The sequence below is a fragment of the Ambystoma mexicanum genome, chromosome 11, assembly GCF_040938575.1.
Source record: "Ambystoma mexicanum isolate Mex_15411 chromosome 11, UKY_AmexF1_1, whole genome shotgun sequence".
In the NCBI taxonomy this organism is placed as follows: domain Eukaryota; kingdom Metazoa; phylum Chordata; class Amphibia; order Caudata; family Ambystomatidae; genus Ambystoma; species Ambystoma mexicanum.
The window spans coordinates 815,876,109-815,903,161 of record NC_090934.1 but is presented as its reverse complement, the minus strand read 5'-3'; the positions used below and the strand labels follow the sequence as shown (position 1 = coordinate 815,903,161).

Genomic DNA, 27,053 nt, shown 5'->3' with positions numbered 1-27,053 from the left:
TCAGAAATGTAAGTATTGGGTAATCCCTCCACCTCTAGACTATAATTGTGCAGTTGATTTGTTACCTGGGCGTGCGGCTCCATTCAGTCAAGTGTATACATTATCTGAAAGTGAAACATGGAAAAGCTTATATTCATTTGAATGTTCTTCATGCCTGACCTTTTCAGTCAACATTAAAGGCTACAACTTTGATATTATTTGTGCCTAAAACAACATTAAAATAATACTGCCTGGACCTGAAGTATGAGGAGTTGAATATTTTAACAGTTAAAGATTTCTACGTTGTGATTATTGACCTTAGAAGCGATTTTGATTGCTATGATTTTCACCAAATTAGATCAGCGAGGGACTGATCTTCTTTCACTGCTAAGATCTGGTTTACAACCGTGTTTGAACATTTCTAGAATCTCATGGGACACTACTGGTTTAAAGAGTGCTCCATAATTTTTCTGACATTTTATTATTCCATATTACACACTTTGAAAACATTTGTAATTGCATAATTAGATTACTCTTTGGCATATTGCCTTTTCTGCAGAGTCAGAGGGGTCTTATATGAGATTTTTTAGGGTAATTATCTATCAAGCACCCCTCCCCTGGTCAACGAGAGCAGCCCTGCAGCACCACATCTGATTGGAAGCCTTGGTTGTGCTTTTATGTGCGAGTAACTCTCATTCTTGAAATTGGAGTGTCAAGCGCCAATTACATTCCCAATTTGCCTGCTAATCTCTTTGCAACCACGTGCTGGCTGAGTGCATCGTTGCAACTACCCTATGAGAGGGCTTTGCCTCGTTGAGCCCTGTGGGTCTTTTTGTTCCATCTTGCTGCTTTCTCCTCCAACATGGCTGCCGCTCCCCTCTTGCAGTGGAGTGTCTGACCTGCCCTACCAGCTTCTACCCTGTTTGGCAGGTGAAAGCCAGCACCCACAAAGGCCTTCCACTAATGCTACTGTCTGAGCCTGTCCGAGCCTGCAAGGGCTTGGGGGGGAGGATCCCCTGCCCTCTACAAATAATAAAGCAGCCTCCCGTGAACATCCTGCTTTACCATGAACTTGGACCGTTACACCGTCACGCTCCTTACTGCCCTCACCTGAGTGATGGCTGAACTATCCACTGGCTTCTCGTCCTATCATCTTCACCTATAAATGTACCTATTCCTCTCTAATCTGTGCGCCTTAGCCATCCTACTTTCTCATCCCACTCTGTGGCCACAAAAATAATTATTTTGCCTAGGGTTTTATTTTTCACTGCAAAACTTCCTGCATTACATCTTTGATCCATTTAAAAAAAAGGTGGGTGTGTTTTACATCTTGCATCCTTTTGTGCACTGCGTTCAATTGTGAACCATTTTAAAATCGATTTTGCACCCCCACCTTTTGCTCTGCATTCATGCCTTCCTAACTACTAGGCCACCTTGGAGTACGAGCCAGGACTGTGCAGTGCTGCCCCACTTTTTACTTTGCTCTGTCATCTATCCTATCATCTCTAACTGCTACACCATCACCTATCTTCCCTCTCTGACGAAGTCTGGAAGGAAAAAGAACAAAAAAGACATCCTGAGTGCAAACCCTGGCCTTCCCATCGCAGACACCCATGTCAGCGCATCTTCCAGAGAGGTTTTCACTGATATCCTTTTTTCTGTCACCTCACCAGATTTATAGACCCCTCATCTCTACTCTCCCCCCTTTCACATCATCTACCATTAACGGTGGTACCAAATGGCAAGTCCTCTTGGCCAGCTTCTCATCATCAAGTTGCATCGTTAATGTCTACCACACAGGCACTATCCTGGTTAAGGGTCCTCAACCCATCCTCCTTCTCTTTGAATGGATCCTGCCATCCCTCATTAACTTCCTTCTCCTTTCTCTCCCCTTACCACTCTCTGTCCCTCCTCCTCTGATTGGAGTACCACACTCCTGTACTCCACTTCACTCCACCTGGCGACTTGTAATGCCTGCTCAGCCAACAGACACTCTGCTGACATCATCCTCCTTCTTGAAGACACTGACCTTGACATTCTCGCTCTTACCAACACTTGGTCCAATACCACCTCAGTCACTGCTTTTGACTCCCTCCTCCCTGACGGCTTCAAGATAATTTCCAAGCCTCAACCTCACTGTGCTGGTGGTGGGGTTCCCTTAATCTTCCCTCAGTCGGTTCCTCCTTCCACCTTAACCCCCCCAGCTCTACTCTTCCTTTCAGAGCCTTGTATGCAAGCTGGTCATCTCTCCCTCCTTCACCCTGACCATTTCTACCATTTACCCGCCTCTAGGCGCTACCACTCTGTTCCTCTCTGAATGGGCCAATTTCTGCTCTTCCTTACTTTCAACCACCTCCAATATCCTCCTCTTGGGTGACTTCAACATCCAATTGGACTCCCCTGTCACAGCATCCACTCTTTTCATTGACCTCTGCACCTCTCTATCCCTCTCCATTCTCTCTACTGGCCCAACCCACTCGGCTGGACACACTCTGGATGCCCTCATCCACTCTGACCTCCCTCTCTCCCCGCCTCTGGTCACCCCTCTCTTGGTCAGACCATTCTCTCCTCTCCTCCCACCTGGGTCCCTTCGGCCCTCTGAACACACACCCAAAATCCCTGACAACATCACTAACAAACATACGCACGATGAAACAAGTGACAGTTGCTGCATGCTCTTCTACCTTCATCCCCCCAGCCCCTAACCTCAGACTCTACCACTGACTGTGCTCTCAGCAACTGCCACTTGGCCATCACCAATACTCTCAGCATTCTTGCCCCATCCATGAGGATCCACCTGAAACCTGCTTCTAAGCGTAACACCTGGTAATGACTCTGAACGTGCAGCCCTTGAACGGAAGTGGCAAACCTCATGCCCACCCTCTGACAAACTGGCCTGCCGCCTGCTCCAGAGGCAATACAGACTCTCCATCTGTGCCAAGAAAAGGGCCACATTCAGGCATTTGGTGCATCCAACAACACGGCTGAACTTTTCAAAGTCTGCAGGGAACTAGCCAACCCTTTCCCAGTCTCCTCCCCTCCTCCTGCCCAGGCCCTCTGCAACACACTGGCCACACACTTCACCACAAAAACTCAAGACATCCTTAACACCCTTGTTACTCACCCGCCCAAGCCACCTCAATCCCCCTTCCCTCCCTTTGCCACTCTTCCTCCTCCTTCCTTAATACACCTTTAACTCTTCCTACCAAGTAGGATAAATAGGAACTCGAGCCCCGCTTACAACACAAATCCCCACTTCGCTTTTCATTGCTGCACTCCTGTTTTTCTTCCCACCACTGTATTGAATGTTTTTGGATTTTTTAATGGATTTTATTCCCATGTTCCCTCGCCCTGTGGGCACTTTGAAACAGAATTTACTTAATTTATAAGCGCCTATCAAGCGAACAATAAATAACTAAAGGTAAACTGTAGAAGGGTGTGTCAGCGAAAGAGAGTATGGAGTACTTGGGGTGTATTATTTTTCCCTTTGGATTGCGTATGCATCCAAGGAAGTAGACCACCATTTTGGGCTGGTCTCCCCCTGTATTAAATAAAGAATAACAATGTTTGTTGTCGTTTTTACACATTTTAGAATGACTCATATTATAAATCTGAGACTAATCAGTTTTTGTTTTGAAAAAAGCAGATTTGGTGCTTTCAGTCGGATGATTGAACTGACCAAGTTTTGTGGGCAATTAGAAAGAATGTACATTATATTGGGCCATCCTAATACCTCTAGACATATTATTGTTAGAACTTATCCTTTGGATTGTGCCATTGTGCTGTTTTGTTATAATTTCAAAAGGATGGCCTGGCTGAGAACCCTGTTTTTTGAACGACACATTGACAGTCACCTGCCTGGCTCTGCACATAGGAGAGTGGCATTGGGGGAACATGGTTCTCCTTGAGCCACTGGATGATGGGTACGTGGGGTGGAATGGGCAGGATGCACGAGGCACTCCTTCTGTCAGGGTTCTTGGGCAGCGATCAATCACAATTTCGTTGCTGTAATCCTGCCCCAACATGGCCCAACTAATAAAAGGCCCCTCATCCAAAACAGAACCCCTGAAAAGCTCAGTCACTGAAGCTGTACAATATCTCCTCCCCAACAAAGACTGACTAATTCACGACCCCTTTCCCAAAACAAACTCTCTGGGAACGCCCTTTCTCTTGTCATCAGGAACTGCTGGTCAAGGCCCTCTTGAGCTTAAACTGTGATCCCACCTCTTGCCATTGCCGACAGTCTGCGAGCCTGCAAACATGCACAATCCCCGTAACTGCTATGTGGAGCATGAAACTAAGGGTAAAGACATGCCTAACTCTCCCTAACCTTCCTTACAAGCCCAGAACAAGCTTGCTCGTGACACTGTCAAGTCTTCTGTGGTTAGCAAAAAATCCACTGAATTCCAAAATGGCAACCAAAGTTAGAATATACTTAGCCTGCCCCCTCACCATCGCTTATGCTCACAAGAAACTGGAACTCAATACCAGTTCTACCCCGTCAACACCTTGGGTCAAAGGCAGCAGCCCCTTAAAGTTCCATCCGGGGACGTGGATCGGACTATATGAGCTATCCAGCCTAGACCAGTGGTGTGGATTGTAGGAGCAGGAGGCTCATATTCAGTGAAATGTCACAGTTGGCTTGATAACTTGCAAAGTTTCCAGGAAGTTTCAAGGGTGTTATTAGAAAATATAGCAGGCGCTATATCGAAATAATCCAGTATAGAGACTGGCAGTTGGTTCTAGAGGGCTGGAAAGCACCTGCTCCCTAATCTAGCTGTCCCTAACCACAAGTTGGTAGATGCTGATTGTTTCTCCCTCGGTATTCTACAGTCTACCTTCTCTCTGATGAGGGCCTAAAGGTAAACAACTCATCTAAACTCCCTCAGGGACTACCTAGGCTGGTCCTACACTATTAATAATGTTAGTTCAAAAAAAGAGATATACGGTTGTGCCTTATGGATGCTCAAGGCCACGGTCTTCTTTCCATACCCTCTCCTCTCCTCCGCATCGCTGTTGATGCCACCGACATTACCCATCATTCCGCACCGTCTCTGTTTCTCCTTCAGCCTGCTGCTACCTCCTCCCTCATGGGCTCTTTATCTGTTGTCAATCGGACCTTCATAATTTTTGTTGCATCACTTTTGCCAAGCTGCGCTTCTTCGTAGCCTACATGGGGCATTATTCTGGCCTGCATTGACTTTTTGACACACTTTACTATGCCGTGCTGCTACCTTAATGTATCTTGGATTCCTGATCTGCCCTCATTTCGCATTCACTTTGTTTTCCTACCTTAGTCTGTAATCTGTGTTTCGTTCTTCTATGTTTTCAGCCCATTGCTGTTCTTGCATTTGAGGTTTGGCTGTCCCTAGTGTGCACCCATTCCGATTCGCCTCTTCCAACCTCTCCTAACTTGACCCTGCACACTCTACTCTCACTGTACCTTCTAGTCCCACCTTACATCACGCTTACCCCACTCCTACCAACCCCACTTCGGACCCCCCCCCCCCCCCCCCCCGCCTCTGCAATGAGGTAAATAGCAGGATTGGAAACACACTTTCAGGAACACAGATGGGGGCGGAAAGGTCCAAGGAGAAAAAAAAAGCAAAGAGGCTGCACTGTTACCCGGGTCAGAGTAGATGTGTCTGCATATTTCAGAACGAAAACAAGATAGGTGAGAAAATCTATTTCATGAAGGACTAATAAAACAAACACCACATGCAATACATATATTATAAACCATGCTGTTTATATACGTTTGGACTCCTGCACAGGGATAGGGTTTGCCTGTGAGGAAAGATAATTCTCGAACTTTAGAAGCAGCAAGATGTCAATTCTAAGATTATTTATTTCATTCATTGTGGTAAAATCAACTGTTTCCCTTTATCGTGAATTAGACATAAAATAATGGATTACATTGTGCGCCTTCATGTGCATTTTGCCAGTTATTGTTTGTGATAAATAGTGTTGCTTGTTTGAGTGACCTTTGACTGAAGGAAGATCTCACTTTTGTTGTTAGCAAAGGTTAATATGGAACAAGCGTCTGTGACATGGAACAGGCTGAGCCTATACACATCCCGTGTTTCAGGCTCTTGGATCTGCTGGTGCAGTGTTAGCAGGGGGTGATGTGTCAGCCTTTCTATGATGCCTTCACTGGGTGGTTGCATCAGTAGATATTTTTAGTTTGTCACCTGGATATTTGGTATTGGCCAGAAGTAGTACTTATTGTAGAAAAGGTTGCAGATGCCTGGTCTATCGTACGGTAGCTTTCTCAGTTTTGAGGAGGAGCACAGTGTTTATTTCTGGCACATCTATCACCAACATGTCCGAAACTGAAGGCGTCTGGGAAGTGTGCACGAGGGATATTAAGGATGCATTGCAGTGCTATGATCTTAATCAAGGTGCTCCTGCAATTGAAGGCTATGTACTGTTAATGATTATGTCCAAAGGTGGTAGTAAAGCTTCTTGACCGTATGGGACTCCTTTATTGCATTCACAGTTTAATTTCCATGTTGTCTTTACCACCAACACACAGCGCTCGGGATAGTGTAATGTTAAGCGTGGGCTATGATGAATGCCCCAGTCTACTCCAACATCTCAGATAGACGCCTTAATTTTTGTATAGCTTATTAGTTTGGGTTGTTATGTGGCATTTAAACACCTATAATCAAAACTGTTGCATTGGAGTGCAACTAGGAGGGAGATGCCATTGGAGGAAGGGCACACACCGGGTGATGGTTAGTTATTTACCCTCTGGTTGCCTGTCCTTGGCCACTGTAATGTGTATGACCATTCCCACCCGTCTCCTGTCCCCGCACGCAGCCTCCAGGTATCTCTTAATGCTAGCTGTATCAAGCAGTGACATTAAGCTTTGGCCAGCCAATATTATTTTCAAGCAGGTTGTGGAGAGTTGCTGGCTTAATTGCATCTGTAAATGCACTACTGGTCTAAATAAAATATCTTAACCAGCTGTGCTTTTATATATATGTTCCTTACTATGATTGTCTGTTAAAAATAGGCACTTACAAAGCCAGCAGTTTTGACTTGTGCATAGATGTTACCTAGGCATGTGTCAGTTACGGCTATACTAGGCCCAGGTATGGTAATCACACAATTGTCCACCGTTTGCCATTTTTTGGCCAAGTAGTATGATTAAGAAGTGTACTGCAAGTATCTATTCAGAGCCTTTACAAAAGCCAAAACTGTTGGCTTTGCCAATGCTGGTTTTGTTTGTGGCAGGCTGCTCATGAAAGAACTACATGCATGCTTTACAAAAATCAGATGTACTCTACTGAAAGGAAAACATGTAATGCATCATCTACCATGGCTTCAATGGCTGCATACAATTCGTGCCAACGTGCAAAGTTGTAGAATAATTGATGATGTGCACTTGCCCTTAGTAAATGTTTTGTTTGGGGATGTTTAAACAGATCTATAGATATAACTGTTTCCAGGCACATTATTCATAAACGTCCCCTTTTTATTCGTGTACATGCATATTTTCCTCTCTTCCATGGTAGATGTATGTATTTGAGCTGCTGTTTACTGTTCCACTTAGGTTTAGGAACGACGCCCATCTATAGAAGGCCACATATATATGTGATAACATCAACTCTGCAGTTTGTTGCCTTTCCTAAACACATTTTAAATTCTCACCTTTAGTACACTGTACCACAAAAGTTGTCTTAATCGTGATCGTGGATATCTTATCTACACCTTTACCAGTTTGTTCAATTTGCCACGCATTAATTCTCTTGGATGTACAAAGACAGCTCATGGTATGGTCCAGAGCTGGCCATGCTCATGGAATGCTTTCTTTCAATCCATAGGCTTGCTTCGGGTTCTATCCTACAGGAACCATAGAGCTGGCTTCTGTAGAAAGACCTTATTTGATGACATGTTGATCCAGAAATGTAGTTGCCCAAATCACTCAAACACGTGCTTACCTGCATGTGAGGGCCTGTTCTAACTTACACATGTAATCATGAGCATTTAAATACATTTCTCAAGTGCACTAGTGAAGACAATTCAACTGCAGTTACTACCAATGCTCTTATCTGTTGTTCATTGGCTGTCACTGGTTCTACGGGTCTCACTGTTGCTGCCTGTTTCATCTGCATGAAGGCATCCTTCTGTTTAGCTTTGCTATTGTTGAGGTTATGTAACTGTTGATGAAATCCTCACACTGTTAACGTAATAAAGCAGCACCTTACAACACCATTGAAAAACACTGGAATGATCCTGTGCTTCTTCTAGAATTCCCTTAATCTACAAGGGTGGGTGGGGGATGGGGTTTCCAGCTGAAGGTTACATATTATACCCTTTCACTGGAGCTGTGTGTCTGGGGGGAAACCTGTGACCGTGACGATGCCCTGCTCACATTTTATTAATTAACAAGGGGGGGGGGATGGTCCTGGGAGTCCCTCTGCCAGACATTAGTCCTGGTTATGAGAGACTTACACAGAGTCTTTAGCTCACTATCTTTCACAGAGGAGAAATAGCCAAAACATATCAGTCTATTCTTAGAGAGGCACAGCTCCACCCTACTGATGAGGTCCAACCAGACCGAAACACGTGTCTGGGGTGTTGGTACTCTTGTTCAGAGGAGAATTGCTTAGCATTTCGGTGCTGGACTGCCCCAGGGCAGGACAAAGACTGATATGTTTTGGATATTTCTCATTTGTGAAAGACAGTGAGCTAAAGAATCTGGGTAAGGCCCTCGCAATCAGGACTAATGTCTGGCATAGGGACTCCCAGGACCCCCCTTGTTAATGTGCTCACATTTTATGGCACGGCAAGAACTAGTCTTATTACAGAGGTCTCCTTTACTGCCAACATTTCGGCAGCAATAAAAGCAACCGTGAAGTTACCCAACAAACGAAACTAGGTGAAGACATATAAAATTGAAGGCATTCAAGACTCGCATTAAGTTGATCAATATCCCTTTTGTAGTCCCCTATCCTTTACTAAGGCTGCGATAGGCTGTTTCTAGTTTGGTGGCAGGTCTCCCCATCATGTGCACATGTTTGATGGATTGATAAAATACAAATGGAAAATGAATAATGAGTTTGAACCCAGAGTGCACTCCTCGTTCTTTGCTTAGTCCCTCCTCTTGTTAAGGTTTCCTCCTTTTCCTGGTTTGTTCTTTTCCTCATATGTGCTCCACCCTTTGTTGTGCCAGTTACTCTTTTTTGCTGATATGCAGATAGTTACTCTAGAAGTTCTTGGCCCGCACGCTCCTCTGATACTGTTTGCTGCTACTTTCCTGATTTTAGATTTGTATCCATTTTTTCTATGCCGTGTGTAGCCGTTTTCGAGGTTCTGGGTGCACTCAAGCCACATGAACCTGCCTCAGTGCCAGGGGTGTTGCTAGGCCTGGAAAAGATCCAGGGCTACGCTAATTCTGGGACTGTCGGGACTTGGGGCTAGCTAGCCTCTTTGGTTGCAACCCCAGAGCTTCTATCCGGGGCTACAACCAAAAGACCCGGGCTATAGCCCCCTCTGCCCCCCCTGCACACCCTAGCAGCGCCTCTGCTCAGTGCGATGCAGCGGAGCCCAGGGCTGTGCAGAGAGAAACGATGAGCAGCTTTAGTCAGGCACATGACCCAGTGTGCGTCATGCACCTACAGCCCTGCGTTGGACAGTTTGATGTGATGGCTGCCTCTGCTGAGTGCTCAATAAGAACACTCTCTGGTGGACCATCTTTGGTGGGCAGTAGCCGGTGAAGTTCATTGCTTTCCTCTGCCCTTGGAGAAGGTAGGCTTCTGATGCCCCTTTCAACCTCAATTCGTATTGCTGTCTGATGTTTTGCAGGACAGTTATTTTCTGGGCTCTTTAAGGCCATTGGGCTGTTAAGGGTATTTTCTACCCTTTTATCATTTGATTGGCGGCGCATTTGGCCTGATGTCCTCTTAAGCACGGCCTTTCAGCTAGTGCCCTGGAAGTTGACTGTAGGGCCTGTGTGGAGTAATTTATGCTGCTCATGTGTTCTACACTGGGTTAGATGACTGCTGCTTTTGGGGTGTTGATGTGCCAAATAGCTCTTGCTGGAAAGACGGGGGAATCCGGAGAGGTCCAATACCGTCCATCCATGTATCTGAAGTATCTTGAAGAGGGGGTGTGGGTGCACTGGCTAAATAAGGTGAAAGTTATCCCAGGCCACAAACAGCTGCCAACCTCTGCTCTGTTGGAATATTTCTTACAGCAAGTATAAGGTGTTTCCCAAAGTACACAAACGGTCCTTCTCCTGCCATGCCCCGACCCTCTGAAACTCTTTCCCGCCACAGGCAAGGAATGGCCCTTCTACCCCACAGATCTGAGAAACACTAAAAACGTGGCTCTTCCATCAATTACTCCTGCACACTAAATCTAGTTTTGTCTACCCTTCTGCCAACAGTACTGTGCTTCTGTCCAGAAACATCATGCCCAATTCTGTCTTATGCATGCAAATCGCTCTGCTGCTCTCGAGCTATGTTTGTGCTACAATCGATAACCTAACATTACCTGCGGGTAAGGGGTGTTTTGCCTACATTGACACATGGCCTGCAAATTTGCCACACACTGAGCATCTGCTCCAAAAGAAGAGCACGCTAGATCTGACTGAGGATGGAAGTGCACATATGTTTGGCTAGGATGATGACTTGGATGTGTGGTTGTATCCAGAGCATGAGCATATGGACAGCCTCCCTTGAGTAAGGCTTCAGCCTCCATGTCACCAGTAGTTATGGGCCTGCATGGTAACCGAAAATTGCATCCGAACGCCACCCGGCTCTATTTGATTTTGATGAATTTGACATCATTAGCAAAGTCCTTAAAAGTTGGACGTTTTTTATTTTTATAAATGGGGTTCCACCTCTCCACTCTCTCTATCCCCTTGCTGTACCTTATGTCTTTTTATTTTACCACTGTTCTTTTTCACTCGTTTTGCACATATTTCACTTTCTCTCTCACTGGATCCGTTTATGGGCATAATAGTAATTTGCAATAATGTGCTCCTCAAAAGGGAATGTGTCAGTTTAATTGAATAAAAATCACTCTACACAACTTGATCCTCCCTCCACCCTGTGCCTCATGAACTTGTGCTGCTGAACAAATGAGGTTTGCATATGACATTCTCAGGATAGGTGTTCTTGAAATGTCATGAAGCATAAATGCTTCAGCTCAGCATTGGAAGAAAGAATGGGCCATTACACAGAGATTGACATCAGTGTTAAGTGTTTTCTCCTAGTTGGACAGGAACGCATAAAAGCGATGGAGACATTTAGCACTTCTGCATAGATTTTTGGATTTCATTTGTGCAGAGGGAACCGGCAACCACTCAGACCATCAAGGTGTCTGAGCAGCAATGTTGTCCCATATTGCTCATTTTGAGGGATGTGGCCACCTTGGCGAAGAAGGGTTCTATTGCTCATTCTCATACCATGCAATTTTTCATCATTGTGCTTTTGGTGGAGAAGAAACGGAAGAATCCCCTTGCACCTCCCTCCTTCAAACCTGATGTAAGGGCCGAAGCCTTAATATGGGTAGTCTTATCTCCTGCAGGATATGGTCATTCGGTTAAGTAGGAAGCCCAAAGTATTTTGAGGTTAATTTGGGATGGGCTTGTCTGTCAGTTTGCATTCTTCCCCTTTGGCTTCTCGCCTGCCCTGTGGTGCTATACAAAACCTCTCGTCTAGTAGGGCATTTGCTTCAGTCTGATGACCTGCAGACATCGAGACCTGTTATATAGTTTACTGTGGCCTTCTCAAATGCCTGGGTTTCTTTTGGAATCGGATACAATTAATTGTGGTGTTGTTTCAAGCACTCAGCTTCCTTGAGTTCGTAGTGGACACTACAGCCCACCTTTTGAGGGTGCCAATGGGCAAGGTCTGCTCCATTCAGAGAGAGATCTGCACAAGTTTCTATTTTTGGAGCTGCTGCTTGCTCTCCAAGGCCAGAGTGATACGTCTGTTTTCATTCATTGAACATCCTTCCTCGCTCCTTTAGGCAGCTGCCATCTTACGCCCAATTTAGAAAGTCCATCAAAACCCAGCCTGTTTGATGAAGGAGGTGTCTAGCTCACCCACTCGGACCCACCTACCGAACCAGGGATCTAACGGCATTCTGATCTTGACATGCTTTGCTTACCTTTTCTATTTGTTACGTATTGTCTGTCAGCGCTCTGTGGCCTGCGGCTGAGTTGGCGCTTTACAAGAACTAAATACAATAGAATAGACTAGAATTCTCCATTCAAAAGCCATTTTTCCTGCATCACTCTGTTACTAGATCCTGGGGGCCTACAGGCATACCACCTAAAATGGGGATTTGTGGACTCTGATTGTGTAAGTCACAGTTCAGTCCAACAAGCTCTGCATGTGCTTCCACAATCTCAAAGCCTGCAACAGAAGGACCATCTGCCACGACTTTTGTCTGAAGGGTGATGCGAGTGGCAACGGTTAGAATGCGTCCCATAGAGATCAGTCAATCCTTGGAAGTTGGTTGCCAGGCAAGCAGACTCTTCAAAACACATTCTTGGGACTTTTTTCGTGGCTCTTAAGTGATTGTCTTGCCAAAGTTGAGTCAGGCTGTTCCTCGTTTCTCCACATCGAATGTGTGTCCATTGTTCAGTATAACAGCCAGGTGGTCAGAAAGTGGTTGAAGGAGCTACGGGACCTTAACAGTGATCTGTGTCACTACTTTTGCTTGGGACCACTTCATTACCTTCATGGTAGAGTGCATTCTAGCTGTTGAACGGGGTGATGAATTGGAAATTGTAGAATCTCAGAGAGGCAAGGAATTGGGTGATGCAATGGTCTTCTTTTTGACATATCCTTTGGTTCTACGTTCCATAGTTGATAGTAATGTTTGCCTGATGACTCAATACTCTAGTTCCTTGATTTTTCTGGGGGGTTGCATCCAGGGGATTTGGTGTTTGAGCCTATAACAAGGAATGGTCCTTGGTGGTGCTTTATGTATTCCCTCATTTTTCAAAGATATCAAGTGTACTTTTTCATGGCAAGAGGAACAAGGCCATTGGGGATGGCTGGCCTCGTCGGTCATCTCATTCCTGATTTCTGACTCTTATGCCTGTTAGTAAACTAACATCACCTGTTGCTTATGTTTCTGATTCAAACTTATGATCCCGTTTAGCTGTGCACACTATTTGCCTTCTCAGTAGCAAGTTGCATTTGACAGTGTGGAGTATTTTGGGGGTCCCTCCTTTTACAGCACTCGAAGTTACTAAAGCTCCACGGGTTGAGGAGGGTATGCTGGTGTGAAGGATGTGGCTCAATTCCCAGAACACCTTTGCTTTAGAGCCAACAAACATTTTTGGTGACTAGTTTGCAGATTAAACAAAAAGGTTTGGGAGCCCCTCTACTGAGAATGAACACGGCCAAATAACCTGTTCTCTGGAAACATGCCCACTCGGGAGGGTCTACAACCACGTTTTAGCTCACTGTACTTTTCACAGAGGAGAACATTCCATTTGAATATCAGTCTTTGTCCCATCCACAAGGGAAATGCAGCACCGAAATGCTAGGCAATTCTCCTCTGAACAAGAGTACCAACATTAACCCCAGACACGTGTTTCGGCCTAATCGTCTCTCCCCCCCCCGCCTCCGCTCTCTCTCTCTGATACTTCACATCCCATGTGCAACAAAACAAGCCTCTGTGAAAGATGAGGGGAAGGGACAATCTGAAACTCCACACAATTACCATAAACTACTTGCTAAGGGTTCTGGGAGAAAACAACACTTTTGGTTGCTATTGTGCAGGATGGCAAGGATGTCATGTGTGAGACCATTCAGTCGGGTCTGGACATGGCAGATTGTGTCAGCCGGTCCATGGCGGCGAGCACCATCATACGCAGGTTTCCGTGGTTGCAGAAGTCGGGTTTGCTCCAGATGTGCAAGCCCGGCTCCTCAACATGCCCTTTGATGGTGAACATCTTTTTGGCAGCAAGGCTGGCGAGAGCCTTGAGAGGTTGCAGACCTCCAAAGCTGCAGCGAAGTCGTTGAGCGCTGCAGTTTGTCAACCTCCGCATTTTCGTCCAAGGGGACAGCAATGGAGGGGATGTTCCTTTCGATATTACTCTTCCTTTGGTAAATCGAGAGGAGCTGCAAGTCAAAGGGGTCACCATAGGAGTACCAGAAAACGGGGTACTCAAGGTGCCAAAGCCGCTTGGGCAGTTGCCTCATTGCCCTCGGGCACTGCCACAGCCGCTTCAGCTCAGTCATGAGGCCATGTCCCATGGTTCGCTGGTTGGGGGAAGGCTGGTGCAGCATCTTGTAAAGTCGCGTGCCATTACTTCAGATGTGTGGGTTCTGGAGATCATAGCCCACGGCTACTGTCTTCCTTTCCGGCAGAGGCCTCACGACAATCCACCAGGGAATCTCTCTTTGAAGAGTCCGGATCCGCTCCTTGCGCAGGAAATACAATCCCTGCTGGAGAAAGGCACCATATAAGTGGTGCCTGTAGCGGCGAGGAACAAGGGATGGTATTCCCGTTATTTTTTTATTTTGAAGAAAGGCAGGGGTTTGAGACCCATCATTGACTTGCACGGTTTGAAGAAGCTCCTCTGGAAGGACAAGTTCAAGATGGTTACTCTTTCTCAAGTCCTCCAGGCCCTTCATCTTCAGGACTGGCTTGTGTCGCTCGACCTCAAAGATGCTTACTTTCATGTGCCGATCCATCCCAAGCACAAGAAGTACCTGAGGTTCGCGATTGGCGACTTGCACTTTCAGTTTCGGGTCCTGGCGTTCGGATTGACCTCCGCCCGAGGGTCTTCACCAAGCTCATGGTGGTGGTGGCAGCGTATCTCAGGAAAGGGGGGATTCACGTCTACCCCTACCTGGATGATTGGTTGATCAGGAAACGCTCTCCCGAGCAAGTCATGGATCATCTGTCCGTCACCTGCCACTCCCTTCACAAACTGGGCTTCTCCCTCAACTTAAAGAAGTCCCACTTGACGCCAACTCAGCAGCTCCAGTACATCGGAGCAGTGTGCGACACATCCCTGGGGCAGTGTTTTCCTCCCCAGGTGAGGGCTCATCACATTCAGCAGATGGTGCACAAGTTTCAGCATGCCCAGAGTCTCCCAGCGTTCGAGTTCTTGAGGTTGCTCAGCCTCATGGCATCCTGCATTCTTCTGGTGCCAGAGGCCAGGTTGCGGATGAGATCTCTGCAATGGGCTCTCAAGATGCAGTGGTCACAGTCCTCCGGCAGGATGTCGGACCCCGTTCAGGTTCTGCCCTCGGTCGCCCAGGACCTTCTGTGGTGCGCCGTCGATGGCAATCTGATGAGCGGGGCTCCATTTTGGCTACCCTTGCCGGAGGTGACGATCGTGACGGACGCATCCCTGACTGGATGGGGAGCTCATGCCAACGAGTTGACAGTCAGCGGTTGTTGGTCTCCGTCAGAGTCCAGACTCCATATCAATCTGTTGAAGCTGAGGGCCGTTAGGCTTGCCCTGAAGGCTTTTCTGCTGACTGTACGAGGGAAGAATGTCCTGATTCTGACAGACAACACAGTGGCCATGCACTACCGCAACAAAAAGCGGGGGCAGGGTCACTTCCTCTGTGCAGGGAGGCGATGCAGCTCTGGTTCTGGGCCATCCAGCAGGAAATTTCGATCTCGGCATTTCATCTGGCCGGAGATGAAAACGAGAAGGCGGACGCTCTGAGCAGGCAGAGCGCGATCTCTCATGAGTGGGAGCTGGCTCAGGAGATTCCCCTGGAGATCTTCGCCCTTTGGGGGACCCCTCAAGTGGATCTCTTCTCCTCCAGTGTCAACCAGAAGTGTGAAAGGTTCTGCTTGCGGAAATTTCCTCCAAGAGGAGCCTTATGTGACGCGTTTGTGGTGGAGTGGTCCTTCCGACTGCTGTATGTGTTTCCTCCAGTCCCCGTCGTCCCGCAAGTGCTGCGGAGGTTCGGTTCCCGGATGATCCTCATTGCTCCGGCATGGGCCCGGATAACATGGTACCCGGATCTTCTCGACTTGTCCATCTGCCCTCCACGTCGTCTTCCCTACCGAGACAATCTGCTCTCACGGGAGGGGGGTTAGGTTCTCCATCCACAGGTCAAATCCCTCAACCTTCACGCTTGGCTTCTGAAAGGTTGAGGTATAAGGATTGGGACCTCCCTGAAGACGTGATGGAGGCGTTGCTTTCGGCCAGAAGGCCTGCAACCAAGTCCCTGTACCGTTGCCGTTGGAGAAAGTTCTGCAGCAACTGATGCAGGGTTAAGAATGTGGATCCTTTTTCATGTGACAGTCCTGTGGTTCTGTCTTTATTGCTTTCGTTAGCCCACAAGGGCCTGCAAGTGGGTACCATTAAAGGTTACCTGGCGGCGAGATCCATATTTAAGCGTGCGTCTGAGGAGTGTTCTTAAATTCCTTTAATTTCTCAGTTTCTCAAAGGGCTCACTAATGTGTTTCCACCATCACCTTTCCAGGTGCCTGGTTGGGATTTGAACCTTGTTCTAAAATTCCTAATGGGTGCTTCATTTGAGCCTTTACATTCTTGTCCTTTGAGACTGTTAACCCTTAAAACTGTATTTTTAGTTGCGGTCACTTCCGCTCGCAGAGTGAGTGAGTTGCAGGCACTTTCAGTTAAGCCACCCTTCACTGTGTTTCATATCAACAGGGTTGTCCTTAGAGTTCGTCCTTCCTTTCTTCTGAAAGTTGTCTCGGAATTTCATTTAAGCCAGAAGATCATTCTTCCGGCATTTTATCCTCCTCCGCATCCTGGTAAGGAAGAGGAGAGGCTCCCTAGGTTGGATCCTAAGAGAGCTTTAAGTTTCTACATTTCACGCATGTCCCGGGTCAGAGTGGACAATCAGCTCTTTATAGGTTATGCTGGAAGGCGTTTGGGACAAGCTGTTACTAAGCAGACTTTGTCTAGATGGATTATCTTGGCAATTTCTGAGTGTTACAGCTTGGCGGATAAGGACTCTCCGGTTGGCTTACGGGCCATTCTACTAGGGGTATGGCTGCCTCTACTGACCTGCAGAGGGGCGTTCCTATTCGAAACATCTGTGAAGCAGCCACTTGGGCTTAGGTCCATACTTTTGTACGGCACTACTCCCTAGATTCCATCCATGGGCAGGATCTGGCCTTTGGCAAGGCGGTCCTTTACTCTGCAATTTGATTGGACATTCTAAATTTCTATATTCTAAATTCTTTTTCCCTCCTCCATACAATGGTACTGCTTTGGGAGTCTGTCATAGATGTGGAATACGTTGGTGGACCCAATCCCCTCGAAGAACAAGTTACTCTCTTACCTGGTAACGTTCTTTCGATGGGATGGTCCGACGATGTATTCCATATCGCTCCCTCCCTACCTGCCCCGCTACAGAATTTCTGATGCGATTGCAGCTTACGTTTCCGCAAGGCTTTCTGTGGTCATACTGGCAGTAGTTTGGTGCCACACATTCTGGGGGAAAAAACTACAACTGAGGCTATGGGCGTCATGCGTCCTACTTATAACATCCGGTGACGTTGGTTCGACGCAGGCCCTCAAGGACAGCGTATCGATGTCATCGACGCAGGACGCAGACACCGAAAATTTTCCAAAGCAGCACAGCTGTGGTGATTACTGCCATAGATATGTTGGACCATCCCATCGCAAAGAACGTTACCAGGTAAGAGAGTAACTTGTTCATCTATCTGTGTGTACAGTTTACAACAGATTTACTTTTCGACATGTGTTTCAGTTGTCTAAGCAGGGCAGGGGAAATCTTGCCCCTGTGTTGATCCAAGCTTCATCAGGACAAAAAGCGAAGTACAAATTACGTCTTGCTTACGAAAAGATGGGATGAGAGACATCATCTCCAATTATATCATTGTTTGAGGCGGCACAGATGTTCTGGGCTGCGTCCCTTACAAGCTCTACAAAACTCAGATGTGCTTTTGTACCTTGGTTCTTTTGACTTTTGTTAGCCAATCACCTGTGTTGGCATTGGACCTTCTTATCCACTTTATTTAGTACTCAATTACTGCTTTTTTCAAGAATGAAGACTGTGGACGCCAAAGCATCCTCTTTTCTCACTGTTGTATTTAAATCATCCAGTACTCCAAGCATCCACTGATGATTGCAGACAGGTACACTCCTCTTTGCTTATCCCCTTTTATTCGATTGGATGTGACCTTCATGGACACCTTACTTCTCCAGACATAACAAAGTAGTACAGAACTTGTGCTTATGTGCTTCGCTCGATACTCTCTGCGTTGTGGCTCTCTCACAAGCGTTTTCGAGAAGAGAGGAAAGGGTGAATATACATTGTGTTAATTATGTCAGATGGTCATAGATGTTAAAGTACCATGTTTTGTTGCAGTAAAGAGAGATTTCCTGTATGTGAGTGTGAGTATGTATGTGTGATGGGATAATTGATTGCGAGGAACTTTTATATATGCAAAATGGATTAAATATCCTGAATTATGTAATTGAAATAAAATAATGTTTTGAGTAAAGAATCGAATAGGAGTATTTTGTCATCCTCGATCTACTGGTCCAGTTTGTGTTCTAATTACAATGTCCCTGCACCTTTCATCATACAAGGAAAAAAGGTGAATTGTTGGCTTGGATGGTCCTGTTGGGGAGAAACAAGAGGCATCAAGAGGCAAGGATCTTTTATTACATTGCAATAAAATACAATAACCTGCAGCACTTTGCAGTTCAAATTTAAAAAAGCTTCCTCCTCTACACTCGATGTCTTATTAAAATGTTCAATGGTTCTGATGTTGGGCCTCTTATTGAATACCTCTTTCAGCCTTTAGTAGTTAAGGTCTTGTGAAGATGCACATGATGCTTCAGGGAGCATACAACAACTTGCCCAGTATCAATTTCGAGGGGATTGGGTCCTCCGACGTATTCCATATCTATGACATGTAATCACCACAGCTGTGCTGCTTCGGAAACTTTTTTCTGCGTCCTGCGTCGATGCGCCGTCGTCGAGGACCTCGTCCGACGTCATCCGATGTGATAAGTAGGACGCACGACGCCCGTAGCCTCAGTTCCGTTTTTTCCGCGAACGTGTTGCTTCGTGAATCTCGGTTAACGCCTCTACTCTTTGGAGTTCTGTTCTTCTCGGTTCTTCGAACCTGTTCGTTTTTGTGAAAATCCTTCGTGTGAAGATGTCTTCTACTTCGTCTTCGACCCCGCGTCCGGGCTTCAAGAAGTGCAGGGAGTGTGGGTCCAAGATGTCGGTGACGGACTCGCACGACGCCTGCCTCTGGTGCCTCGGAGAGGCCCATGACACGGATGACGGTATCGACTGCCAGTCGCTCACGTCCAAAGCCTTACACGAACGTAAGAAGAAGTTGTCGGTAGGTCGGGTGTCCAAGCCCCGGAAGTCGAGGTCTGCGGGGCTTTCAACGGATGATTTGAGGGGTGACTCTCCGCGTCATCGTCAGAAGTCTCGTGGGTCTCCTTCTAGGAGTCGGTCTCGCCACTCCTCAGCCTCTTCGAGGCATTCTCGGAAGTGCCGACACGGTCGTCTTCCAGGTCCTCTTCGGAGGACTCTGCCCGGCACGTCGCTTACCCCACCAGACGTGCGACGCCGGAGGAATGGGCTTCCTTCGGGAAGAAAATGCTGGCGATTCTTGAGTCGCAGGGTACTAAGCCGTCCGCACCCCCGAGTGGGGTCGGTCGTGAGAGGTCGAGAGACACCGCTCGCAAGAGTGGTCGGCACGAGTCACGGGAGAGGTCACGTTCGGACAAGGAGACTCGTTCTCGATGTACCCGTTCCAGGTCCCGGTCCTCGACGCTTTCGAGACCGTGTGCACCTATGAGGCCTTCGAGGAAGACATCGACGTCTGAGCCGTCGAGGGCGTCGAGGCTCCGGCTCCGAGGAAGTCGTCAAAGCCGTCGACGCTCAGGTCGTCGAAGGACACGCTCGGGGCTCCGGCTTCGAGGGCTGTGTCGACGCCGCCGATGCTGGCGGCGCTGCATCTGACGTCGACGCCGATTTCCTCGACGCCGGCGCCGATTTGCTCGACGCCATCAACGCCTTTCGTGTCGGAGGTACCTCGTGGCACAGGGGAACCCCCTAGGAAGGCTCTGGTTAAGAGCAAGCACTCTCGGGTGCCTTCTTTTCGCCACCTGGAATATATTTCAGAGGCGGATGAGGATTCTGATGACCTGGTTCCTAGTCAGGTTCCAGATGAAATTCTCGGGCCATAGTCAGTTTGACGATTTGAGGCAGTCACTGCATGATGCCAGTGGACTGGACACCTCTCCGGAGGTGGAGTTTTGTAGGCCTGAGCCTGGCTCTCATGCTGATTCCTCGTACTGGCGCCTTATGGCTATGGTTTCTGAATACTTGGGATGGTCTGTTCCCCCAGGGGAGTTTGTGCAGGATGATCTAACGGACATCCTTGATGTTGGTCCCGCACTGACCCGGTACTGCCGTTCCATATGGCTTTACAGAGAAGGGTGGCGGCGGCTTGGACTGCTCGGGAGTGTCTCCCGGCGGTGGGCAGATCCTTGTCGCGAAAATACCGTCCAGCCAGTAGCGACCCCTGCTACTTGACCAAGCACCCCACTCCGGAGAGTTTGGTGGTGCAGGCCGCCACGGCCCCGGCAAAGCAGGCGTCGTACCCTACCATCCCTCCTGATAGGGACGACAAACGTTTTGATGGCTGGGCGGCCAACTCCATTTGTGCCTTGTCTCGTTTCACACACACTCTGTGGAACTGTGTTGCGTTAGCGGCTGAACATATTCCCGAAGGGGACGAACGGGATGGTTTCCTTGCTATGGTCCAGGATGGTAAGGATGCCATGTGTGAGTCCGTTCAATAGGGTTTGGACTTAGCTGAATGCGTCAGTAGGTCCATGGCGGCGAGCACCGTGATACGTAGGTTTGCGTGGTTGCGGAAGTCGGGGTTTGCTCCTGATGTGCAGTCCCGGCTCCTCAACATGCCCTTTGACGGTGAACACCTTTTTGGCAGCAAGGCTGACGAGAGCCTTGAGAGGTTGCAGACCTCAAAAGCTGCAGCGAAGTCGTTGGGGGCTGCAGTTCGCCAACCTCCGCCTTTTCGTCCTAGGGGGCATCAGTGGAGGGGTGGTTCCTTTCGCTATTACTCGTCCTTCAGTAAAGCGAGAGGAGCTGGCAGTCAAAGAGGCCAACGCAGGGGTACCAGAGGTGGACGACAGGGTACCTGTGGTGCCAAGGCCGCTCGCGCAGTTGCTCCTTTGCCCTCAGGTAACACCGCAGCCGTTCCCACTCAGTCATGAGGCCATGTCCCATGGTTCGCCGGTTGGGGGAAGGCTGGCGCAGCATCTTGTAGAGTGGCAAGCCATTACTTCAGATGTGTGGGTTCTGGAGATCATAACCCACGGCTACTGTCTTCCCTTTTGGCACAGACCTCGCGACAATCCACCGGGGAACTTCTCTTTGCAGATTCCGGATCCGCTCCTTGCGCAGGAAATTCAAGCCCTGCTGGAGAAAGGCGCCATAGAACTGGTGCCTGTAGCGGAGAGGAACAAGGGATGGTATTCCCCTTATTTTTTGATTTCGAAGAAAGACGGGGGATTGAGACCCATCATGGACTTGCGCGGTTTGAACAAACTCCTCAGGAAGGACAAGTTCAAGATGGTTACTCTCTCTCAAGTCCTCCAGGCCCTTCAGCTTCAGGACTGGTTGGTGTCACTCGACCTCAAGGATGCTTACTTCCATGTGCCGATCCATCCCAAGCACAGGAAGTACCTGAGGTTCGCGGTTGGGGTCCTGCCGTTCGGATTGACCTCCGCTCCAAGGGTTTTCACCAAGCTCATGGTGGTGGTGGCAGCGCATCTCAGGCAAGGGGGGATTCACGTCTACCCCTACCTGGATGATTGGTTGATCAGGGGGAGCTCTCCCGAGCAAATCCTGGATCATCTGTCCGTCACCTGCCACTCCCTTCACAGGCTTGGCTTCTCCCTCAATTTAAAGAAGTCCCATTTGACGCCAACACAGCGGCTCCAGTACATCGGAGCAGTGCCCGACACTTCCCTGGGGCAGTGTTTTCCTCCCCAGGTGAGGGCTCTTCACATTCAGCAGATGGTGCGCAAGTTTCAGCATGCCCAGACGCTCCCAGCGTTCGAGTTCTTGAGGTTGCTCGGCCTCATGGCATCCTGCATTCTTCTGGTGCCAGAGGCTCACCTGCGGATGAGATCTTTGCAGTGGGCACTCAAGATGCAATTGTCGCAGTCCTCGGGCAGGATGTCGGACCCGGTTCAGGTGCCGCCCTCGGTCGCCCGGGACCTTCTGTGGTGAGCCGTCGAAGGCAACTTGATGAAGGGGGCTCCATTTTGGCTTCCCTGGCCGGAGGTGACGATTGTGACGGATGCATCCCTCACGGGATGGGGAGCTCATGCCAACGGGCTGACAGTCAGCGGTCGTTGGTCTCCGTCGGAGTCCAGACTCCATATCAATCTGTTGGAGCTGAGGGCCGTCAGGCTAGCCCTGAAGGCTTTTCTGCCGACTGTGCGAGGAAAGAGTGTCCTGATCCTGACGGACAACACAGTGGCCATGCACTACCTCAACAAAAAGGGGGGGGGGCAGGGTCACTTCCTCTGTGCAGGGAGGCGATGCAGCTCGAGTTCTGGGCCATCCAGCAGGACGTTTCGATCTCGGCAGTTAATCTGGCCGGAGACGAAAACGTGACGGCGGACGCTCTGAGCAGGCAGAGCGCGATCTCTCACGAGTGGGAGTTGGCTGAGGAGATTCTCCTGGAGATCTTCGCCCTTTGGGGGACCCCTCAAGTAGATCTCTTCGCCTCCAGTGTCAACCGGAAGTGCGAAAGGTTTTGCTCGCAGGAATTTCCTCCAAAAGGAGCCTTAGGAGATGCGTTCGTGGTGGAGTGGTCATTCCCGCTGCTGTACGCGTTTCCTCCAGTCCCCGTCATCCCGCAAGTGCTGCGGAGGTTATGGAAGTTCGGTTCCCGGATGATCCTCATTGCCCCGGCGTGGGCTCGGAGGACGTGGTACCCGGACCTTCTCGACTTGTCCCTCTGCCCTCCACGTCGTCTTCCCTACCGAGACAATCTGCTCTCAAGGGAGGGGGGTCAGGTTCTCCATCCAGAGGTCAGATCCCTCAACCTTCACGCTTGGCTTCTGAAAGGTTGAGGTATAAGGATTGGGACCTCCCTGAAGACGTGATGGAGGTGTTGCTTTCGGCCCGAAGGCCAGCAACAAAGTCTCTGTACCATTGCCGTTGGCCTAAGTTCTGCGAATGGTGCAGAGTTCAGAATGTGGATCCTTTTGCATGTGACATCCCCATGGTTCTGTCCTTTTTACTTTCTTTGGCCCACAGGGGCTTGCAAGTGGGTACCATTAAAGGTTGCCTGGCGGCGCTGTCCATCTTTAAGCGCTCGTCTGAAGAGTGTTCTTACTTTAAAATCCCTTTAATTTCACAGTTTCTGAAAGGGCTCACTAATGTGTTCCCTCCGTCACCTTTCCTGGTGCCCGGTTGGGATTTAAACCTTGTTCTTAAGTTTCTTATGGGTGCTCTGTTTGAGCCTTTACATTCTTTCCCCTTGAGGCTGTTAACTCTGAAAACTGTGTTTTTAGTTGCGGTTACTTCCGCTCGCAGAGTGAGTGAGTTACAGGCACTTTCAGTTAAGCCACCCTTCACTGTATTTCACAAGGACAGGGTTGTCCTTAGAGTTCGTCCTTCTTTTCTCCCGAAGGTAGTGACAGAATTTAATTTGGCCCAGAAGGTTGTTCTTCCGGCATTCCATCCTCCTCCGCATCCTGGTAAGGAAGAGGAGAGGCTTCATAGGCTTGATCCTAGGAGAGCTTTGAGCTTTGAGCTTTTATGTTTCACGCATGTCCCGGGTCAGAGTGGACGATCAACTCTTTATTGGTTACGCTGGAAAGCGTTTGGGGCAGGCTCTGACGAAACAGACTTTGTCTTGCTGGATTATTTTGCCCATCTCGGAGTGTTACCGCTTGGCGGGTAAGGACCCACCGGCTGGCTTGCGGGCCCATTCTACCAGGGGTATGGCTGTATCTACTGCCCTGCAGAGGGGTGTTCCTATTTGCAACATCTGTGATGCAGCCACCTGGGCTTCAGTACATACATTTGTATGTCACTATTCCCCCGATTCCATCCGAGGACAGTATCTGGCCTTTGGCAAGGCGGTCCTTTGCTCTGCTATTTGATTAGCTATTCTAAATTTTGATTCTAAATTCTTTCCCTCCTCCTTGCTCTGGTACTGCTTTGGGAGCCTGTCATAGATATGGAATACGTCGGAGGACCCAATCCCCTCGAAGAACAAGTTACTTTCTTACCTGGTAACGTTCTTTCGATGGGATGGTCCGACGACGTATTCCATATCGCTCCCTCCCTGCCTTCCCCGCTGGAGAATTTCTTTTGCGATTGCAGCTTACGTTCTGTAAGGCTTTGTGTCGGACTGGCAGTTGATTAATGTCACATGTTCTGGGGGAAAAAACTACAACTGAGGCTACGGGCGTCGTGCGTCCTACTTATCACATCGGATGACGTCAGACGTCGGAGGAGGTCCTCGACGACGGCGCATCAACGTCATCGACGCAAGACTCAGACGCCGAAAAAAGTTTCCGAAGCAGCATAGCTGTGGTGATTACATGTCATAGATATGGAATATGTCATCGGACCATCCCATCGAAAGAACGTTACCAGGTAAGAAAGTAACTTGTTCGTCTATTGCATCTGGATGTGTTCATAGCCCTTATGCATTGTCTCATCTGGGAGTCACCCTTGAGGGACTACCTGCCGCCTCCTGCTTGCTCACTGTAGGTAGTTCCGTCACATGTTATGTTCACCGATGTCATAATCATTGCCAATATATTCACTTCGCCGATGATGAGGCCCACTTTCTAATGTCTGTGCCCAACTCACAGTTCTAGCGTCCGTAGCGGCTGTGGCCTCACAGTAATATTACGGCTGTTTGGCATTTTCTATTTCTACTATTTATTGTATAGGCATACTTATTGAATGGAATGATTTCATCGCCACAGTCCTTTTATAGCTTTTTGTCTTGTGATGTCATCAAGTTATGCTTGCTAGGATAATTTCACCATTGTTCTACGTGTTGCTTAAGAGTTGTCTTTAAAGAAAACGTGCAAATCGCACATGAGCTTAGAAGTCTTTAATATGAGTGCTGTGTTAGTCATGTCTACTAAGAAAATCTCCATTATCATGGTGAATATGCCTATTGTACTATATGAGGTCACATAAATGGCAGTGTGATTTTTGGATCTCGGTTCACATATTGTAACAGTGGATACCTTTTCCTCTTTTTGTACGTCACCTTTTTGAGGTTGCCTTAATTCAAACCCAATATAATAGGTAACTCAGTTGTAGCTTTCATCTTAAGTGAGAATCTCATGCACAGCCATTGTTCCTTACACTTTGTGTTTATTTTTATTTTTTAGGCAGAATTCACCAATGTCCCAGCAGAAGTTTAGCCAAAGACCCTCGAGTATGGTCAGTGAATCCTCCACAGCGTTAACTGCTGGCACATCCACAACAGATGCAAGATCTGTCTCAAAGGTGAGGATAATGGAATTTGGTTTAGTTTCTGCTCCTTTCTCTGCTTTGATATCTCTGTGTTTACTTCATTTTGTGCACATCTGTGGTGGCCAGAATGGATGTCCTGTTAGGGTAACGAGAGGCATAAAGTAGTACAAGAGGAGAAGTTCATGTTCTCTTTCGAGTGGCCATGTAAAGGCGTCCAGCCCATAAAGTTTGCGGTTATTTGTTGGCTCCTTGACTTTCAAACGGCAATGAGTGTCATTGGTGTACGGTGAGCCGGTTGCGATGCAGCAGCATGCTAATGTGACCTTGCAAACAGTTCGTTATGTGGAACCAGAATCGGAGAGCAAGTGGACTTGAATCAAAACCTCCCAGTTTGGACAAGAAAGCTAGTAGGTAAGGAAAAGGCAGGAAAACACAGTATAACTAGGACAAACAATCAGGGAATCACTGGAGCTGGCGATAACACTGATCTCTGTTTGTGTTACATTGTATTACTGGCTAAAGTGATGGAAATGCACCTGCACTGGAATTAGACCAGATGTTTGCCACAGGATCCTGGTAAGAATACACCAACCTGTCCTGGATTCAAGACAAAGCGCTGGAGCCTCATCTACACTAACCTGAGCTAACCTCATTGCAGCACAAGATACTGTTGTGGCCTCAAAACCTGCAGAAACCACAAGTGAGATGAACCGCTTGACGCATGGTGATGAGTGTCATACAGTGAAGAGGTCTGTGAAACGCTGGGCGAAGGTGGGCTAGACTGTAAACCCTGAACAAATAGTGCAGAGCCCAAGACCGATGGCCCACCCTGATCACCTCTTGCATGATAATGGCAAGGTAACCAGATGTCCCATTCTTGGGGGAAGGATATGATATGATAGGTTACTTATAACGTGCTTAATACCCAGAGGTTTCTAAGCGCGGACCCGGGGATCGAACTTGTGTTGCTCTGTTGTCTTGCTTTCGAGGCAAGCATGTTGCCGCAGAGCTATCCTCCCGAGACAAAGAGGACCCGCAAGTCCCTGTCTGGCAGAGAAATAGCAGCCTCTTTCGTTTGTGTGAAAACTGCTGTTTACATTCTGTAAGCTGTAGATTAACTTTGCAAAAGTAGTACAGGATCATTAACAACTTAATTTTGTGAAGAACTTAAATGAAACGTTACATTTCTGAATTCGGAGGTAAACATGATTTGCTAAGGTCAAGAAGAGGCAGAGACATGAGGAAATTGTCCTAAAAAAGGATTGAAGGTCCTTTAAGAAGAGTTTAGCTTTTTTTACGATGCAGTCTTGAGGGATCATTCGGAAAGTTGCAGCTTCTGTAATCTGATTTTCATTGATCTGTACAAATAAAATAAACTTCAAACTGTCCTCCATTGTAGCCCTGGGTAGCAGAGGTCTTGCAGAATTCAGCTTTGCCCAGAGGTTGATCTGAGACCCAGCTCGGCTGTAAACCCAAATGTTGTTTCTAGGGGGTAATTAATGTGCTAGTTATTGAATTAGTGAACCTCCTGTCGGGACTTTTGGTGAAGTCTGTTTTTACATGTTTCTGCCAGAAAGGGTCATCTTAAGTGTACAAGGTATAAGAACGCTGGAT

At 47.9% G+C, this 27,053-nt stretch overlaps 1 protein-coding gene across 8 annotated transcripts in view; it reads left to right on the top strand.

The window, feature by feature from the left end:
* The window catches only part of PLEKHA7 (pleckstrin homology domain containing A7), a 1,516,580-nt gene that overhangs the window by 838,058 nt on the left and 651,469 nt on the right, over positions 1 to 27,053 (top strand). For all 8 annotated transcript variants that reach the window (XM_069623767.1, XM_069623765.1, XM_069623764.1 and 5 more), the window contains one exon: positions 25,355 to 25,472. In XM_069623767.1, the coding sequence (XP_069479868.1) occupies positions 25,355 to 25,472 (118 nt within the window). The remainder of the gene's footprint in view (positions 1 to 25,354; positions 25,473 to 27,053) is intronic.